General features: G+C 36.2%; 2 protein-coding genes across 3 annotated transcripts in view; one reads left to right on the top strand and one right to left on the bottom strand.

The window, feature by feature from the left end:
* The window catches only part of psmd1 (proteasome 26S subunit, non-ATPase 1), a 46,039-nt gene that overhangs the window by 13,631 nt on the left and 12,341 nt on the right, over positions 1 to 20,067 (bottom strand). For both annotated transcript variants that reach the window (XM_055217552.2, XM_055217553.2), the window contains exon 17: positions 713 to 827. In XM_055217552.2, the coding sequence (XP_055073527.2) occupies positions 713 to 827 (115 nt within the window). The remainder of the gene's footprint in view (positions 1 to 712; positions 828 to 20,067) is intronic.
* On the top strand, positions 5,973 to 19,569 carry htr2b (5-hydroxytryptamine (serotonin) receptor 2B, G protein-coupled). The gene is made up of 4 exons (XM_055217554.2): positions 5,973 to 6,704; positions 7,027 to 7,582; positions 14,770 to 14,970; positions 17,937 to 19,569. The coding sequence occupies exons 2-4, from the start codon at positions 7,309 to 7,311 to the stop codon at positions 18,842 to 18,844; spliced, it is 1,383 nt and encodes a 460-aa protein (XP_055073529.2). The 5' UTR covers positions 5,973 to 6,704; positions 7,027 to 7,308; the 3' UTR covers positions 18,845 to 19,569.

Consider the following 20,067-nt stretch of genomic DNA (forward strand, 5'->3'; position numbering starts at 1 on the left):
GATGTATAAAGTACCAGCACCTACATTTACTGAAAATAACAAAACATTTTAACGTATATGCCCTTCTCTTTATTGCAATTACCAGCTTGCTGTACTTTTAGTTTTAGTGCATAGATCCTATTTGTTGGCAATAAAATTAGAAATACTCTTTGATTTTACATACTAGAATTAAACAGATGACACATCAGCTATTAGTAAGTGATAAAGGATTATCATGACATTTCACTCATATTGGCACTGACTAAAATGTTCATATCAGTCTTTGTTAAAATGGAGTTACTCTCATTATAGACTAAATTTAATTAAACTAAAGGTTGACACTAACAGGCTTATTATTATGAACTAAAACAATTAAAAACATGCCTGTTAAATGAAATTCAATAAACTAATAATAAGTTTAAGTTGATTCACTAAAATTAATAATTTAACCTTAAACTAAACCAAAATAAAAGAACTTAATATAATAACAAATGTACATAGCAAAATTACAAAAACAATCAAAATGTATTTATATAGCACTTTTTGCAATGTTACATAGTTTTAAAGCAGATTTACAAAAAAATATGAAAAAGCAGAACCGTGGAAATTAATTATTGAATTATAAAAAATCAGATAATAAATTTTATATTTTAAACCGAGATGTCAACAAAGGTGTAAATAACTGCAATAACTGTGGACAGTATGTACTGTATGAGTCTTGTACTATTCTCACCTTGTTACCGGTTCCAGCGCAGCAGATTCCCAGAGCCATAGCAGCACCGCAGCGGACGTGGGGGTTGTAGCTTTCGGAGAGCAGAGAAACCACACTGGGACATTGTTCTGGAGTCCTGGAGACACAAATACAACATACTTGAAGGAAAGACAGACAATATTTCAAAAATGGTTTATTTTCACTAAAAAGTAATACTTTGGATCGGGTGCTGGAATGTGAATTTTAAGTATCTTGTTCAAAGTTTATGCAAAATAACTATTACATCCAACTACACATCCCAAGATCAAAGTCAAATTATTGGCAGTAAAAATGCTAAATGAGTTCCAAGACAAAAATAGGGCAGATATTTAAGTAATAAACCTGATCATGAAATTTTGGTAATTTGAAAACTATTACAATCCTAAAACTACACTGAAAATTCAGTTTCATTGCTTTGCAGCTATTGGAGTCAGTGTTCACAGGATTTTATCACTTCATCAGACAACCACCTTTGTTTATAAGTAGCAAAAAAAAAAGAAATTTCAAGAAAAAAATAGAAAAAAATCGTATCAAATACTAAACTTAAAGACTTTTGTTTAAGGCAATAAACAAGTGAACAACATATCCAGGTGAATAATGTCATATTATACTTAAGATTTGCTTTTTGAAAGTCTGTAAAACCTTTCAGAAAAAAACAAGCTGAATCAACTGCATGCTTTCTTGTGACATCATCCAAATCAGATGTGTCTTAAATGGCAAATGGTTAAATGTGGTTCGTCACTTTAAATGTCAATCATCCTAAAGAGGGTGGTACTTAAAGAAGTACCTAAAATATCCCAAAGCAGCAATGTCTCTGGCAAACAATAGCTACCAAAACTAAAAACCCTAAATCAGAACAAAAACATGTGGTTGTGCAAAACAGACTGTGGCCTGTGATCTCATTTATTTACAATGAAGCTGATATGCCATGTAAAACACATCAATGCATCAAGATTCTGGCACATTTAGATACGGCAAAACAATTATTCATTAGGTTAAAATACATGGGCAATTTCAACTGGCACTTGCAAGAATAGAAATTAGTCACATTGCATTAAATAAGCCTTGACATGGAGAAAATAAGCTGAAACAAGCTGCTCTGCTAGAAACTCCATGAAACAATGTTGGCTTTTAAAGCAACACTATGTAGGTTTTTTTACCTTTAAATAATGTCTCTAAAATTATTTCAGTGATAGAACAACTTTTAATTGGACAAATTGTACTGTTGCTGCAACCTGAGCAACCTCCTAGCTGCTACAAGCACACTCTGCAAGTGGCGGTGGAGGGTAGAGCACACAGCCCGGCCCCTCCCCCTGCCTGCAGAAGAGTCTCTGATACCAGGCACTGTTGTGCTTTTCAACCACATGGGGGAGCTGTAAGTCATTTTTAAATGGAAAGTACATAGTGTTGCTTTAAAAACCCAAACCCATTCCTCTACACTGACATAGACTTACAAAAAACTGACCATTTGACCTTACACGAATCACAATTGCTCTTCCAAATCCACAGACTGAATGAATGGTACCTCTTAAACCCAACAAAAATGTCTTTCAGAAACTTTTCCCAGTCAAAACAGCTGTGTTGAGGAGCCTTCTTTAAACAATTTACATAAGGTGATCATAGCTCCGTGGTCTCCCTGCTATTCCAGGGAAAAGGGTGGATATCTGCTGATTATAAGCAGATCCGTTTAAGGTTCTCCATGACATAGTAGGTCTGCTTCAACACCTAGTGAGCTGACTACCTATACAAAAATGTTAAGGTATCACTAGTGCACAAAGACCGTTTTCTATAGCGCTATTTTGCAGCCCTCTAAGATACCTTCATCAAGAGCATCACATGTCCTTTGTAAAGAAAGCAATCCCTGAACGCACTGCAATAAGCGGAGTAAAATTCTCCAGATGATGGATGACTTCATTAAAATCGGAAAGTTCTGATAAATATACTTCAACCAATATGTGTATGCAAGTCATTTCATGCTCATTAGTATAAAGTGTTAGCTAGCAACAAGTCAAACACTTATTAGTCATTTGTGAGCTTCTATGATGGTTAGCATGCAAGCACACCATGCATATGAAAAACCAAACACAAATGGCAAACTGAGAAGAGTTTCTTATAATGGTGTTAAATTTGAGTCTGGTATCACGCAACAGTGAATGGGGATCGAGCGAGGGAGGAGGAATGAAGAATGATTACAAAAAGTGACAGGCAAAATTCTAGTCTCTCTACTATGCTTACATACTCAGAGAATTAGCTGTTCTCATTGACTTCACACTTGAACAAATCAAAACAAAGTATTAGAATAAAAGTTGATAATTACATTTATGATAAGGCTGGTAAATGATGTGATCTCCAATATTGTGGATCTATAGCGTTATACCAGTATAGGATTTCATTTAACATGAAAGTGTTAAGAAAAGCACACACACAACCAAACTGCACAAATGTTCTCAAACTAATTTTTAAAGACTTTCTCGTGTGTTAAAAGTTTGTTCAGGATATTAACATTTAAATGCTTACACAATTAAAAAATAAAGTGCCGCAAAATGCCATAGAAGAACCATTTTTGGATGAATGGTTCCATTAAGAACAGTTAACATCTATAGACCGTTTCATCAGACGCACCTGCAGTGAGCATGCGTATGTGTCTAGTCGAAACTTTACTTCCTTTTTACTTGTTTAATGGTCTAACTAGTTGCTAAACTCTTCAACAAATACCTCGCCGAAAATAACAACTGTTTTTATTGTCCAAGGTAATCTACATGTTGTTTATTTTGCTTGTTATATTAATAAACTACATTAAAAGGACTTTGTTGTTTATTCTTAGTGGAGTTTACAGGAAGTTACCGTCTAAACCGTTTATAGTGCCTTTCTGTTTCACAAAAATGTTCTTTACAGAGGAAAAGGGTTCTTTAGATTATAATAAGGTAAGAAACAAATGTTTCTTTTAAGAAATTTTGACTGAATGGTTCTTATCAGAACCAAAAATGGTTCTTCTGTGGCATTAATGTGAAAAGCCTTTTGTAGCGACTTCATTTTTAAGAGTGTATAATCTGATTGTGGCCAAAATCAGTGGTAAGTGGTATTATAGTTATACAATATTTATATGTCAATCACTATGTTTTTATGACAATGCCTGTAATAGTTTTATATGCTGTGGTCACGTTATTTGAGTTGTTTCTGGATGAAGGCAGACTGCTGTCATGTTGACAGAGTTCAGGGAAAACTTCCTAAGTTTAAAATTAATTTGCCCTTAAGATGCAAAAAACACACACGCACTTCAATTAGTGCAGTATAGATGCAGTTAAAGTGGTCGCATTCAGGGATTAAAATGGCATAAGCCACTTGTTTTAATACGATTATACTTACTGCGATTATGAGATTAATCACATTACTTTTATCCAAGTATTGCGTTAACATGAGGTAAAGTATAATTGGAATATTGCCGAAATCTCGTTATAAATGCGTTGTGAGGATGCATGTAAATGTGGTCATTATTATTGTTACCGGAATAAATACATAAAATTAGCAAGATACATTTTTAAGTCCATATACTGTCAAAAATAAAGGTACAAAGCTGTCACTGGGGCAGTACCCTTTGAAAAAGGTCCTAATATATACAAATATTTTTGAACTGCCAGTATGTACCTTTGAAGTACTAATATGCACTCTTTGGGTACAATTGTGTACCTTTTGGAAAGGGTACTGTCCCAGTGAAAACTTTTGTACTTTTTATGTCTTTAACTCTTGTTACCTTCTAAACAAAAATCAACCTTAAAGTATTTTAAATTCATAGCAAATCCCTTCTAAAAAGAAGAAAAACCTCCCTTAAGTCGCCTGCTTTGAGTTCTTTTTACTTGTTAACTTTTATAAACAAAAGCCGAAGCCTGACACACTCCAGGAATCAGAGCTGTGCAGGATTTAGGAGTATCCCTTTGCCAGACACAGTCTAACTCAACAGCAAAACGAACAAACAAGAGGTTTCACTCAAATAAAGGTTTTGATTGTGAAAAAAAATTCTTCACTAGTTTACAGTTTAAGCATAACATTTTTTTGTTTTGTTTTGTTAAACACAGCTTTTCATTCAAGTCATTGCTGCCAATTACAATTCATAATAATACTGTAGTACATTAGAAATGCAAAAAGAAGCATTTTGGTTAATGGCTTCAAACTTATAGACTCTACTGTATGTGTCTAAACAACGTCAAGGTGGGAAACAGATGTGTCTGGACCTGTGCAGTCTGAACTCATGTGGTAATGGGAGGGAACAAACCCACAGAGAAAGTTCACAGATTACCTCCTGAAGCAGATGTCTGATGCAAAAGTAGGAGCGAGAATGTAAATACACCTCATAACACAACAAATCATCTATTCAAGCAACTCGTGAATTATAATTCTATAAATATCAACACACCTATTATCTGGACATTTTTATATATTCCACATCTTTTAACCGAGTTTGCAAGCATGTAAGGAAACTCATTTGTTATACAGTAAGACAAGATGTCTTGACACAAATGTTTGTTCACTTAAGGTTTTTCAATTTTGTTATTAACGAAGACGATACAAAAAGACCCAGCATAATGAATAATAATTTTAAACAATAAATTAAACTATTTAAATAAACTGCATACAAAAGTTATGAAAAAAAAACACTGCAAGTTAACGATCAATAGACTGACAACGTAATTCAGAAAAGCAAAATCTAAAAACAATGTAGTTACTCCAAATTCAATACAGTATTTTCCCAAATGCCCCTCCTGAACTGCTACTTTAATGTCAGTTATTGGGCTACAGGTCCTATCACTGCCATCCAATCTGTTTACATTTTTCAAAGCGATGCCATAGAGGAACCATTTTTTTGAATCCCCAAACATGTTTTCAATCAAACAGATTACCAAAGAACCAATAATTTCCAATAAAGAAATAAAAAATAACCAATAAAGGTTATGTAGATATGTTCAAGGTTCTCTATGGAACCATACAGCTAAAAAAACTTTATTTTTAAGAGTGTATGCAGTTATGTAACCACAGCTCTAAGGCAAAATGAGGTTTAACGGTACCAACAAGATGATTTTTAAAAGAAAGGAAAGGCAACATCTTTTCTGGGAAATCACTTCTAAAACTAGGTTGACAACCTGATAAAAATCTGTTTTTCCATTTCCAATATGTGCGATGTTTACAAAGAAAGATGTAAAACAAAGGAGTGGACATGAAATAAAATTAGTAAAAATAAAAGTCAACACTCACTTATAAAAGTTCTCAATTAAATGCTTAAAAAAGGCATACACCTCATTAAGGACAAACAAAAGGCAGACTGGAATCATCAAGTGTTGTTTATTCGTGAACAACATGGTGGAGTGGAGTATAAAACAAACAGCCCATTCAGATTTAGCCCATTCAAATAACTATCCTATACCTGCTTCTACCCCCATAGAGAAAGACTGGGTGACAAACATAAACAGCTGTATTGAAGGAAATTACCTCCCAGAACTGCTGGAAGACCTCCAGTGCCGACACATTCATCCATCTCTCCAAGTTTAACACACCAATGAGAGCGAGAGCATGAAAGAGGGGCAGAGCGAGCCGACAGGCAGAGACAGAAGTAGAGAGGTAGGGGCAGAGGACGCATGGAAGTTGTAAACCTGTGAACGCGATAGATGATGCGGAAAAAATATCCAAGAATCCGTCCAAATCATCAAGAAAGAGGAATTTCCACTGAATGAAATGCTAAAAACGTGGGACAACATTTGGATTTTTCCCCATAAAGGAAGCCTATGAATTTTTTGTGTTTCTGTGCACATATAAAATGAGAGAAGCCACAATCAGGGAGACATGTTATAACATCGGGAATTGTAACAAATCATCAGGAATTGCAACGAGGCAGAAGTAACAAGATTCTGTTTGTTTAAAGAAGGAAAAACTACAGAGCCAAACTACAGAGAATACAGGATTTGGGTTAATAAACAAAGGAAAGGTAAGCAAACAGAAAAAATTCATTTGTCTATTTTTTTCCCTGTAAAATGACGTATAATGAAAAAAATTAATAATGGATTAAAGTCGTTTGCGCTTTATAGATTTAGTTATGATGGATAAATCTATTATTTAAGAAAATGTGCTATACAGGAAAAAATTTAGTCACTTTCTAGTTTAATTATAATTTTCTGAAATACACTAATAATGTGAGGGAAAAATCTTATTAATCATATGTTGGTTTCAGTTGTGATAGAAACAGCTAAAAATAAGTTGCGTTACAAGAATAAAACTCTAATCTATTTACTTCTCTTGTTGTTCCTCAGCGACACAGATGGACGATACCTTACTTTCCTTGCGATTACTCAAATAATGATTCTGTATGAAGGGTAAAACTTCAAAAAAGGACAAAGCTTGCTGCATGTAGATGCAAAATTTAGACACAAAAAGTGAATTTTTTTGTAAGCATTTGGTTCAAATTTTGTAGCAGATGGGAAAGCATCACTTGAATTGAACCTACCACCACCCTCTGATCAGACAATGCTGGCCAAGCCTTTGGAAAAACTTGAAGCACAACTTGCCAAAGCAGCACGGCCGGCCATAGCATCATGTCTCAGAGAGAGGTGATACTGCTGGAGCTCAACCAAACATGGAGCACCGATGGAGCCTTTATTCAGTCCGGTGAACGACTGCGTTGGGCTGCATTGCTTATCCTTCTGGTCATTATCCCAACAATTGGTGGAAACATCCTGGTCATTCTTGCAGTATCATTGGAAAGAAAACTCCAAAATGCCACAAACTTTTTCCTGATGTCTTTGGCTGTGGCAGATCTACTGGTGGGTGTGTTAGTCATGCCCATTGCTCTGGTGGCTGTGCTCTTTCGTAAGTAAACCGTCGTCTTAAGTTCGATGGTGGAGCACTACTAGTTTTTACATTATTATAGTGGCACCATTGCAATTTCACTCTTTAACTAAAAGTCTGTAATTGCATCAAAAACAATTAGATACAAAGCCCTTATACACAAAGCAGTCTGCTGAAGCCAAGTAGTTCTGAGATCAGATTTTGTGTTGTACAGATTCTCCCTACAGTCTAGGTTAAGCAACTAAACAATGCTTTAGGGGAACACAAATTCATATTCTGGTCTCTGAAATACCTCAACACGTGACTGTATGAGGCACCTAACGCTTTAAGCACACATTAAACGAAATGCTTAAGAAAACCATAGTTTGTTCTATACACTGACAGGCATAGCATACTCGCACCATGAAACATTTCTGCCACAAACATGTCTCTAACAAACGCAAACATTTTAAAAATGTTAGCCAAGCTACTACAACAGACATCGGTTGGTTATGCCAGCTTGGCTTTCAGCTCAAATGCCACAACACTCAAGCAAGTCCATTATTCTTCATTAATTAGATTCAATGACATTTACTAAACTTCCATTTGCTGCACCTGGCCTGTGCAGGGTAAAAATCAGGCCAACAATTTATCCACAATTATATGCATGAAACACAAAGGCGGCAGAATCTCTAGCATGTACAATATATATACTTTGTGAAGTTAGCTTTCAGTGTAAATATAGGATGTAGGATGCCCAATGTATGAGGTCATCAGCCAGCTGCAATTAGGCATTGGCCGGTATAAGTTTCCTTGTGATAACCTTTAGCAAAAATACCACGGTTTCACGGTGTTGCGGTCTTGCCATTGCAACACTAAAATGTGTTATTTTCAAATGCCAGGTAAAAATAAAGCCTTTAAATTATAATATACATTACGAAGATATTATACATTTTTTGAAAGCATATTAAATGTAAACATCAAATCAATAACGTGACTTAATGATTTAATGAATTCTGTATAAACACAGCTCATACCTTGGAGACGGTCTCACAGAACATTTTGGTGGTTTTGAAACCTTGACTAAAACCTTGGTATACCTTGAAACTAGTAACCGGCCCATCCCTAGCTGAAATACAACCCCTTGACCCTGGCATCATACAGATACACAAATAAATTAACATAAATGTTTAAACATTAAACAAAGCTGGTTCAGGTTAAACAGAAATGGTTCTGTTTTTTAAAATATTTGGTAAACTGAACCAAAATGCAGAGATGGAAAGGCAGGTTTTAGTTTTGTGTTTCTTCCATGTCAAAAGCAAAGCTTGGTCTTTTAGGCTTTTAGAAGTCTAGAAGGATTTAAGTGTCCCAGAAGGAATGAAAGAATGAAAGTAATATTCAAAAGAAATACAAAAAATGTTTTAAATGTGTTCCACAGGAAAAGAACCATGTGTGAAGTCCAAGAAAGAAGCTTACCAGAAATGACAAGTAATTGAATCAAATTACCTTAGAGAAAGCTGTACAAATAATAAATAACACCCGAGAGCTAACAAAACAGTAGTAACTTTAGACATTTTTAGCTGTAATTACTTAGATGTCACCACTGTGCACAGTTCATTTAAAAAAATAATAAAGAAGCTTTAAAAGACTGGTGCAACATATATGTTCAAAGCCTGCTGAAACAAGTTTTCTTGCTCAAAAGAAAAATTTATCTAAAGCCACCACCACGTCTGTGGACCAGGTGAAGATGACTGTTGTTAACACCAATTCAAAACCAACAACTCAACACTGAGCAAATCTACACAACGCTTTATAAAGAGTGCTTGAAAACCAATCACAATTTTTTTTGAAGAAGAAGAGAAATATTTACATGTGGAAGTTAAGACCTGATTGTTGAGACCAAAAACACAAAAGTGTGGGTGAGCATTTTGATCTAACCGTGGTTCCACACCGGCCGCGTTTGAGGCGTCAAAATTGCGTCTATCGCGCCTAGTTTGCCAGTTGAACAGTTTGAGTTTACTTGCTTCATTCGCTCGTGAAAGCCGCGCGTAAAATTCTAGTCAGAGCCATTCACGCAGAAATTTGCGTCATGGATGGGGGTTCTGCGACTACGCTTGCTTCCTGTAATTATGTTGCTACTAGAGCAAGATCCTGATTGGTTAACACGGAGCATTTTTCCGCCAAAGTTCAAATTTTCAACTCGCGCGTTTGCCGCAGCAGTGCTCAATTCGCGTGAACTCAGCGCGCGTATGAGGCAGAATCACGTCTACTGTGCCGCGCTAAATGCCTCATTCGTGCCGCGTCAACGTGTCTTCCCATTGAAATCACTCACCCTTGACGCCTCTACCGCGGTTGGTGTGAACGCAGCATCAGGAAGACAGGGCACAGTTATTTATAATTGTATATAATAGCGGACTTCGACTAAAGAAAAACAGTGCATTTCTGCAGGTGAGATAAAGCAAGCTATATAGTAGATTTCAATATTAATGTGATACTTTATAAAAACAAAACTTTGAAAAGCATTATCTTTAGTTATGAAAATTCTCTAAACATTTACTCAAACTCTTGTTCTTGCAAACCTGTATACATTTCTTTGTTCTCATGAACATGCAGGAGGGTATTTTGGGTAATGTTTGTGGCCAAGCCATTCATGAGCCCCATTCACTTCCATAGTATTCTTTATTTCTACTTTATTACACAGCTCTCTGGAATGCTTGATTGTGATTGGTCAGTTGAGACATTTGCAGGTTCGTTCTTTTCAAATAATAACCGCTCCAAAGTAATAACGCAAAGCCGGACTACTTGTATGTTTTAAATCCCTCCGTGCCAACAAAGATTACTGTTTGGCGCCATTTTGTGACAAACACTGGACAACCACAATTAAGAATGGAACATTTTGACATTAATTTTAACATGTATGGAAAAAACAAAACATTTAAACAGTGGATAGAAGAACGAACAGCGACAAGACACAGAGAGCTTATTGAGACTGAACTTGACAAAATAGAGCATGACAGCTACGAAGCCAACACCAAAAAAACAGAATGGGCATTAAAACTTCTCAAAGACTGGCTAAAAGAGAAAAAAATGGAGACAGACAAGTATGAAGCAGAGGATCTTAATAAGGTATTACGATCATTTTATGCATCTGTGAAAAGTTTCGCGGAAGGATAAAAATGTTAATTTAAAACATATATGCCCATAAAATGTTTCAAATTCATATTCATGTCCAGTTTTTTTTCTTATGTGGCAAGTAGCCGTGTAATAAGCGGGATAATGTAGAGGCAGCCGGTAGTTATTGGGAAATAAGCCCCGACAGTGTGATCAGGACCCGACGCGAAGCGGATTATCCCTTACATAGAAGTGAATGGGGCTCATGATCGGTTTGGTTACAAACATTCCTCAAAATATCTTCCTTCATGTTGATCAGAACAAAGAAGTTTACACAGGTTTGTAACAACATAAGAGCGAGTAAATTATTTAAATGATGACGGAATTCATTTATGGGTGAACCATCCCAGATGATTTTAGGCTTGAATCTTCAGTTAAATCTTTAAAAAGCACAGTTTTATCCAATTGTGGTCATTAAGCTAAAATTGAAACATGCACCGAGATTACAGTTGCATGCTAGGAGCAATAAAGCACAGAATTCTTAACTAACTTGAAAGACATTACACATATTGAAATGTCTATTTATATTATGATTGTCATGCATGTTAAAGTAATTCAGATTCAAATTGACTAGAAAAATGTGCAGGGATAAGAAAGCTTTAGAAAGCACAGCTGGTAATAATGTACCCCTATTAATGTCCTATTTGGGGGACTTCAAGGAACTGGGGTGCTCTAAATATGCCAAGAGTTTTCAACAACTGGCTATAAGCACTTCAAACCATGGAGGTCGGCTCATACACCCCAAGTTTATACAAGTGTTAGGATTATTAAGGTTATTTAACATCTGAGGCACGACTGGGAACTTACAAAACTAAACTACACGGCATGTCCAAATATTACAGGTTGGTGGTTTAATCACATTTTTATGACGGTATTAGTCTTGTAACAATGTAAAATCTATTTTCTCAGTTTTTACGGCTTAATATAAAATCAGTAACTTTGGCATATTATACACTGTTTATCCATTTTACTTAAGAATGAAATTGTAAAACTGTAGATACTGTGTGAAAACAACAATCGCATTTAACCTCTTTAAACGAAAACATCTGTAACCATGTTAAAGTACAGTGGGATAAAATCCAACTCAATTATTCGCCATTTTATATCTGATGCTAAAATAAACAGTGTCATTGGAGAACTTGATAAATAACCCAAAAGCTTTCGACGGTTTGCACTAAACTCAATCTTGTATCAATTTATTTTAGATTGTTGAGGTTCACTAAAACCAAGAAAAGATGCACTGACTTTAAGGAATTCTTAAAGTAATGCTTTCTGATCTAAAGCTATTATAAACAAGCAAAAAGAGTGTTCAGAAGTACACAAGAGGGCAACACAGAGAACACATAAATGCTTCTTGCAATATGTAAATATAAAACAGGGAAGGAGAAACCTCACCAATCAAAAGTGGTCCTTTATTCATTACGAAAATATTTTTAAGGCACAATTTTTATTGCATTAAAGCCCAGGATACACTGCAGGATTTTTGCACTCCTATAAGATAATTACTAGGGCTGTAACGATTAATCGTGCAAATGCGCGTTTTCTCAATTGAATGAATTACGGTGAAATGCCACCACATCCAAAAGCCACAGGGCGCTCTCATGCAGAAACTCCAATTGTGCCACAGAAGTAGCAGCATTACAAACGCTATTCCAGGAAATGTCTAGGAGAATATTTATATCGCCGTTCTTCAGATTGTTTCAGGTATTTTCATGATAATAAATAATATTTTACATTTTTTTGTTTATCGAGTGTTGCTTTTTAAAATGCACGTTATAAACGACTCCGACTAAAATAATGATTTTATATTGATAAGGACTTCTTACGGACCAAAACCCCACAGTACATGCACAAGCTGCGCATGAAAAAAACAAAAAAAAAATTACAGCCTTGTGATTCAGAATCGATTTTAGACAGGTCTTTTTAATGGGACACGCGATTTATCGTTACAGCCCTAATCATTACCTTATTACACTGTGCGACATGGATTGTTTAAAGTTGGGTAAACAAGCATGTAGTATGTATGATGATGACACCTATTGAATCGGAGGCTTTGGCGGCTGCGCCCCTTGTTCAAAGAGTCGCCTGTCAGTGATGTAATGATCCTTGTTTTTTGCTTTTACTGTGGTAGAAATCATATATGTGTTTAATTTCATGTTGCGTATGTGCAGACCGATACATCATACATCGCAGTATTGTAAAAAAAAATGTAATGCAGTACTATCCAGTCGCTCTCGTGAGATATTATACACCGACTGCTTCACTGCAATGTCGTATTCAGAAGTAGTATTCATGTCTCCAGACTGTAAGTAAAAAGTCACATTTTGTGAGTATTTTTTCCTGTCTATGCAACGATTACGCGTTTACGTCTACAGCTCATCCAGTTACCCTCACTTGTTGCTGCTCTCTAAATCAGTCTCTTTTGTCCACTTTCGTACGCTTCTGTCCTGATTACTTTGAGGTGATGGTCTGTGGAGACCGTGAGCGAGTCCCTCAGCTGTCATTTTGACGCGAATGGGAGTAATGACGGATTTAAATTGCCGCTAACTAATATTATGTCAGAGTCTGCTGCTTGTGTTGTAAGTAAACATGCAGCACAGTGTTTTGTACATGTGTATGTAAGAGCTTTCTCTGAAATTTCAGCGCAATTGATAAATAAAGCTCACAATATAAAACTAATTAAAGGTGCGGAAATCAGTTGTTTTAGTTTTATCAATGAAAGCCTAAAGATAGAAGTCAGAAAAGATGTAAAACATTGTGCTCAGTACCTCAGATTAGAGTTTACAAGTCGTGGCCAAATGATATCTTCTGAGTGCAATGTACAAAATATACTTTGTAGTGATTACAGCACAAGAATGTGATTTCTTTACTCAAGTCTGTCTTAGAGGCTGTTTACACTTGGCACCAACATGTGTCCCCGTCGATCGGATCACAAGTGGACGACGTTAATGCCAGGTGTAAACGGTGTTCAAAACGTTTTGAGCTCGTCCACTTTCGACCACTTTCAACCACATCCCGAGGTGGTCGAAACCACTTTCGATCGGATCGCTTTGGAGTTGCGGAACGCACATGTGGTTGAATGCGTTCTAACAGCCACACGTGACCGCCTTCTCTCCGCCCATTTATCCAATCTGAGGAATTGAACACAGGTTTTACGTCTTTTTCACTTCTGGCGTGAACATTCGGTGAACAGCGCTATTTTTAGCCTTTCATTGATAAAACTAAGCGGCTGATCTCCGTAGTTTCCTTTTGAAAGCGTGTGAAAGTTGCGCAATGCCATTTCATCAATTGCGCATTTTGCCACCAAAATTTGAGTGTTTTTTGTGATGTGACACGGAATTTGAAACAGCACATTGTACTTTCTGCATCTAAAGAAAGTATTTATTAGTAATACAGTGGAAATTAGTAGAAATGTAAATATTTGGTTAGCATGTTGATTTACAGTGTGTGCCCCTAAATTTTTCTGGTTGTGCCCCTAAAATTTTTAGTTGGGAGCCACTGCGCTTCTAGTAAAAAAAGTTAGTCTGGAGCCCTGGTATATAAAGAAGAAAATTGTCTGTATTTTTAATGAATTTATTAATGCCGTAAACATGTTTGCACTTAGTTTTAGTATTTCTTTTTTTGTTTTTACACCACTCAGTGACTGATGCCACCAAATTGAGGCCCAGTGCCACCAGCTGTACAACTTGGTGGTGCCAGTGCCACTTCTCTCAAATGTTAGTCTGAAGCCCTGGTATTGTAGCGCCAGTCTATTTTTAGTCTATCAAGTCACTCTCTTGGTTTGTGTTATAAGATAATGATTATAAAACTTTATTATATCACTCCATAAACATAGCTGCCTTTGACAAAGAATTATTGACATTCTGCATGGGTGACTAAGAGAATAAAAAGTTATTTACGCCATTTGGCAATTTTTCCATGATAAGCAGAATGGATGCCTTGAATGTTCAAGCATGTTCCAACAAAAAATGCTCAGATTAAATCCTTTTTTATACCTAATGGTCAGGGTTAGTTATTTGAGTCACTGATCAGTGTTTAATATACTCTTTTTGTTTCAGACTCTAGGTGGCCTCTTCCAGATTTCCTGTGCCCTATCTGGCTGTTTCTGGATGTCTTGTTCTCAACAGCCTCAATTATGCACTTGTGTGCAATCTCCCTTGACCGCTACATAGCTATCAAGAAACCCATCCACCACAGTCGGTTCAAGTCTAGAGCCAAAGCACTGGCTAAAATTGCATTTGTCTGGCTGATCTCTATAGGTATGTCATGCTAGAAGTTGGTTCAAGCTACAATACAGACACTACATCTTACTTGTTAATCAGTATGGTTTTAATTAATTTGAAACCATCTAATTTATGAATGCAACATTTATGCATAACATTATGGATAGTTCGCCCAAAAATGAAAATTCTGTCATCATTTAGTTACCTTCATGTGGCTACAAACCTGTATAAATTTCTTTGTTCTGATGAACACGAAGGAAGATATTTTGAGAAATGTTGGTAACCAAACAAATCATAAGCCTCATTGACTCCTATAGTAGGAAAAAGAAAACCATGGAAGTGAATGGGGCTCATAAACGGTTTGGTTACAAACATTTCTCAAAATATCTTCCTTTGTGAGTAGATGAGAGAATTTCCATTTTTTGGATGAACAACACATTTATTGAGATGTTAATGCATATACACGTTTTTGCGCTTTTGGGGACCATTTCGTTCTTCCGGTTTGAAAATCCAGTGATTTGAGTGTTCATTGGCTGCGTATGTGCAGATTAAGAATGGACTTTGCTGGTTTTTGGGCATTGTTCATGAGAAAGGACTCTAATCTACACTGTCAAAAATAAAGGTACGAAGTTGTCACTGGGGCAGTACCCTTTAAAAAAGGTCCTAATATGTACCATTTAGGTACAAATATGTACCTTTAAAAGGTACATTTTGGCAGTTCAAAGTACTAATATGCACTCTTTGGGTACAAATGTGTACCTTTTTGAAAGGGTACTGTCCCAGTGACAACTTTTGTACCTTTATTTCTGAGAGTGTAATCACAGCACCCTAATTAAGCTATTGCAGCACTGCTTAAAAGGGGGTTTCATTACACTTTAAATCGAATTTAGAGATCAAGCTGAACCCCAAGTTGAGATCATAAATATATTCCAAAACTGCCATTTAAATTGAAAAAATTATTTAAATTCAATAAAAAAATTATGCAAACTTGCAAAACAAAAAAGTAATTTAACTCTTTATAGATTAATCATCTCATTAATTTTGTTCTGGAAAGCCAACAAATTCCTTTACCAACATTAACAGACCAGTGAACTTTCAATTTTACAAGCAAAATGGTTTACTTTTAACCATCAGGTCTTAGTTATAAGTTGACATTGGCTAGCATGGCTGGAATTTAGTAAACACCTCACAATTTCTGCTCATTAACATCAGATCAGACAATTACTTTCAGGGCTCGAAATTGCGACCATTTTGGTCGCATATGCGACCGAAATTGAATCTGTGCGACCTTAAAATATATTTGGGAGCATTTGTGCGACTGCCCATTTTGTTGTGGTGCGACTTGAGATTGAGAGATGCTGCGTACTGTCGCTGTCCCAGGTTCAGTGTTCTCTCCAACGTTACCTAACCAATCAAATTTCACCATTAAGTTCTTGCGTTTAATGAAGACCGCAGATTGGCTAATATGAGCGTCAGTCATTCCTAGTTGCCGTGCTACGTTGGTATGTGAAGCGCGGAAACATGAAAAGACGAACCGCGAGCATGACGAGAACGAGCCGATTACAGCCAATGTTACTACTGTAATTAATGACGAGGATCCGGATTCAAATGCGACTTCACCACCGGAAGATAAGACTTGACTTTAAACCTTTCGGAGAGAGTGGCTTAAAGAGTACGAGTGGCTCCGCTATGAAAATGGCTTGTTGTACTTACTGTGTTTTATTGTAAATCCTGTAAAACGGTGTTGGTGGCAGAATCAAAATATTTTAAGCGCCAGACCTTGCTTAAACATGCCGAAAGTGCCAAAAACACAAGACGTGTCGTGACAAATGTGTTCATTATTAATGGAGACACCGACCTGTCTGTCAAAGAGTGTATGTGCGCATGCGCTGGTGAATGGACATCCGACAAACATCCTTGTGGTCCATGTTGATGTGGAACACGACAATGCTGATAGTATGTTTTTGTTGTATTTTTAAAACATTGCCTATTTAGTAGTTATAGCATCCTGGTATGCAGTTATCAATACCAATATACTGCCCTACAAAGGCTAAGTGCAGTAACTACGCAAACACTGAAACCGAGAAAAATGCTCTTAAAGTTTTTTACACCAGCCAGTCAAACATGTTTCTGCAATTTTGGCACACACGTTTTTTCTGAAAGGGGACAAAATTAAACCAGAAGACTTTGTCACAAGACACAACAGATCTCACAAAGCCTATTTGAACCCTTAACTCAATTTTGACCAAATGCGTAGTTACTGCGCTTTGGCTTTGTAGGGTAGTATATATTAGCCTTCTATATTAAGGTCACTTTTGTAATGTCTCAATTAATTAGTGTTTTACGTGTTTGCTAGATTTTCTATTGTAATCTTAATCATGTTACCTGTAATTGTTAAATTATTATTGCTGCTATACTATTTCAACAGCATTTGGGTATTAATTTAGGAATCTATGCAGCAAAATAAAAAAAAATAAAAAATAGAAGACCAAATTTTAAATGCTGGCCATATGATGTGTAAAGCCTGGATGTGTAAAGAATAAATGTATTAACATTTACATTGTAGTTGTGGTGTTTTATAATTTTTGTATGGATGCGCCTAAATTTTTGCTGGTGCTCCTAACTCTTTAAAGTTGGGAGCACCAGTGCTACCAAATAAAAAAGTAAATTTTGAGCCCTGACTTTTGCTGTGTAGTTTGGACGACCTTAATAAATTACTGGAATCATAAATCTCAATTTTTCACCACCATGAAAGGCAGGCATATTTCTTCTGTCATTTTAACACTGACCATAAACTCAATGTCCCTGCATACTCTGGAGGCCGATATTGAATATTCTTAGTTTCGAGGTATATTACTACGACAAAACAGACCACAATAGCTCAAGCCAATGCCATTAACAGAATAAGTTTATAATGTATTATCTACATTGAAAGATTAGGAGCATCAAAGTTTTCACTGATTGATTTTACTTTAATTTAAAAACTGTCCTTTCTCCATCAGGTATTGCAATACCTATTCCAATCAAAGGGCTACAGGTCTCCAATTATCCAAACATCACCTTCAACACCAACCACACCTGTTTGCTGTCCCCAGAGGGATTTGGGGATTTCAAGGTGTTTGGTTCACTGACGGCTTTCTTTATACCTCTTGCAATCATGATGATTATTAACCTGTTGACAATCCAAGTACTGCGCAAGAAGGCCTATCTTCTGAGATCGAGAGCTACAAGGGGTACATTTTCCACTGTCGTACAACAGGAACCATCAGTTCCTTCTCCATCTGAGAAATTATTTATTCTAGACGGAAATAAAAACAATCGAATACAGAGCCCCATTAACCCGGACAACCCCATCACAAGTAATGACGTCCCTATTCGCAGGATGTCCACTATAGGAAAGAGATCAATGCAAAACCTGAGCAATGAACAAAGGGCCTCAAAGGTCTTAGGGATTGTATTCATGTTGTTTGTTGTGATGTGGTGTCCTTTCTTTATTACTAATGTGACGTCTGTACTCTGTAAAGGGTGTAATAGCAATCTAGTGGAACACTTGTTGGACATCTTTCAATGGGTGGGTTATGTTTCATCGGGCATCAATCCTCTGGTCTACACCTTGTTCAACAGGACTTTCCGGCAGGCCTTTACACGTTACATAATGTGTAACTACGGCCGTGCAAAGACTCCAAAAATGCACAGAAGAACCAGAATTTATTTTCGGTCATCTGTGGCAGAAAACTCAAAGCGGTTTATGAAACATGGCATGAAGAATGGCATCAGCCCTGTGAGTTATCAGACTCCTCTTCCCTGTCGCCCAGCCCATGTTCAGACTTCCGCAAACATAACGTTGGACATGTTGCTCCTGACACAGAATGAAGGCTGCAAACCTGATGAAAATGTAAGCTATGTGTAACACATTTGGTTGAATCAGGAGTGAATCGCAAGCATATGTGCCTTTTTTGATCATCAGTGTCGAAAACCTGGAAAGGTGTTCAACAGAACTGGCTTAAGCCTCAAGTTGGGAAAAAAGAAAGGCACACAAGGATGACATCCAAGCTTTCGGGTGTGAAAAAGGCAGCCTGTAAAAACACATCTGAACTAACGGGTATGTTGGTCGACAGGGTGTGCAATGTGAAGCCAAAATAAGACATAAGCAAGATAAGAAAAAAAATCTAAATGATAGCAGTTTTTTATTTTTATAAAGCATCTGATATTAAAATAAAAAATTTTAAGAGCTTTTTTATCTGTATATGTACAAAATAATTATCTAAATTTATGCTGTTTTGAAAATGCTTTCCAAATACTGCAAAAACAACTTTTTTATACGCAACAATTATGAGTAAAACAATGTTTCTGGTGTATTAAATGTGCCAAAAGTATTTTTTTTCTGTTATCATTCAGTGATGCTTATTTTTGCATTTGGCAGAAACTGATCCAAAATGACATTAAGCACTTTTTGTCAGTTTGTAGATAAAATGAGAGTATAAAATATAAGTCCTGGAGTATCACAGCCTATCCTGTTGGCCAAATCAGTCACAGATCCAGGAGTAAACTCACAGAGTATCATGAGGGCTTGCTAATAATTTTAACACAAAAGATGGATATAAAATAAACTGCCTCATTGAATACATTAAACTAACATCAATGTGCAACAAGACCCATTAACAACCTCAAGTAGGGCTACAATACATGGATTTTTGCAAAGTTGCAATATCGCAATGCCTTCATTATTTTTAACTTTATTATTATTATTAAGTATTAAAGTTGTGTATGTTTAGTCAAAGTTTTATGTCAATGCAGATAGCAGAGAGACTGGTGAGACAGAGAGAGAGAGTAATGCTTTCTTTCCCAAAAGGAATGTGAAACATGCATGTTCGTTACATAATTTTTAGTTTTTAAATATAGATGTAAATTTAGATGAAATGGATGTTACAAACTTAAAGCATTATTGTAGTGCATATCATTTATCAGATTATTAAGAAAGTTTTCCTATATCAAATTTTTCTTCAATACTGTCAAAGGTGTCTTACTGCGTCCCTAAGCGCAGTAAAGTTAGGGTGCCTGCATGAGTAAGAAAACAGAAACCGGTTGAATTGTTGCAGCTCTGTACGCTCTCTAAACACAGGAAGGATTTAC

The sequence above is a fragment of the Misgurnus anguillicaudatus genome, chromosome 23, assembly GCF_027580225.2.
Source record: "Misgurnus anguillicaudatus chromosome 23, ASM2758022v2, whole genome shotgun sequence".
Lineage (NCBI taxonomy): Eukaryota > Metazoa > Chordata > Actinopteri > Cypriniformes > Cobitidae > Misgurnus > Misgurnus anguillicaudatus.

Coding starts and splice junctions, on each gene's coding strand:
- htr2b (XM_055217554.2), top strand. CDS start 7,309: ATGTCTCAGAGAGAGGTGATACTGCTGGAGCTCAACCAAACATGGAGC. Junction 7,583..14,769: donor TCTGGTGGCTGTGCTCTTTC/GTAAGTAAACCG, acceptor TTTTTGTTTCAG/ACTCTAGGTGGCCTCTTCCA. Junction 14,971..17,936: donor TGTCTGGCTGATCTCTATAG/GTATGTCATGCT, acceptor TTTCTCCATCAG/GTATTGCAATACCTATTCCA.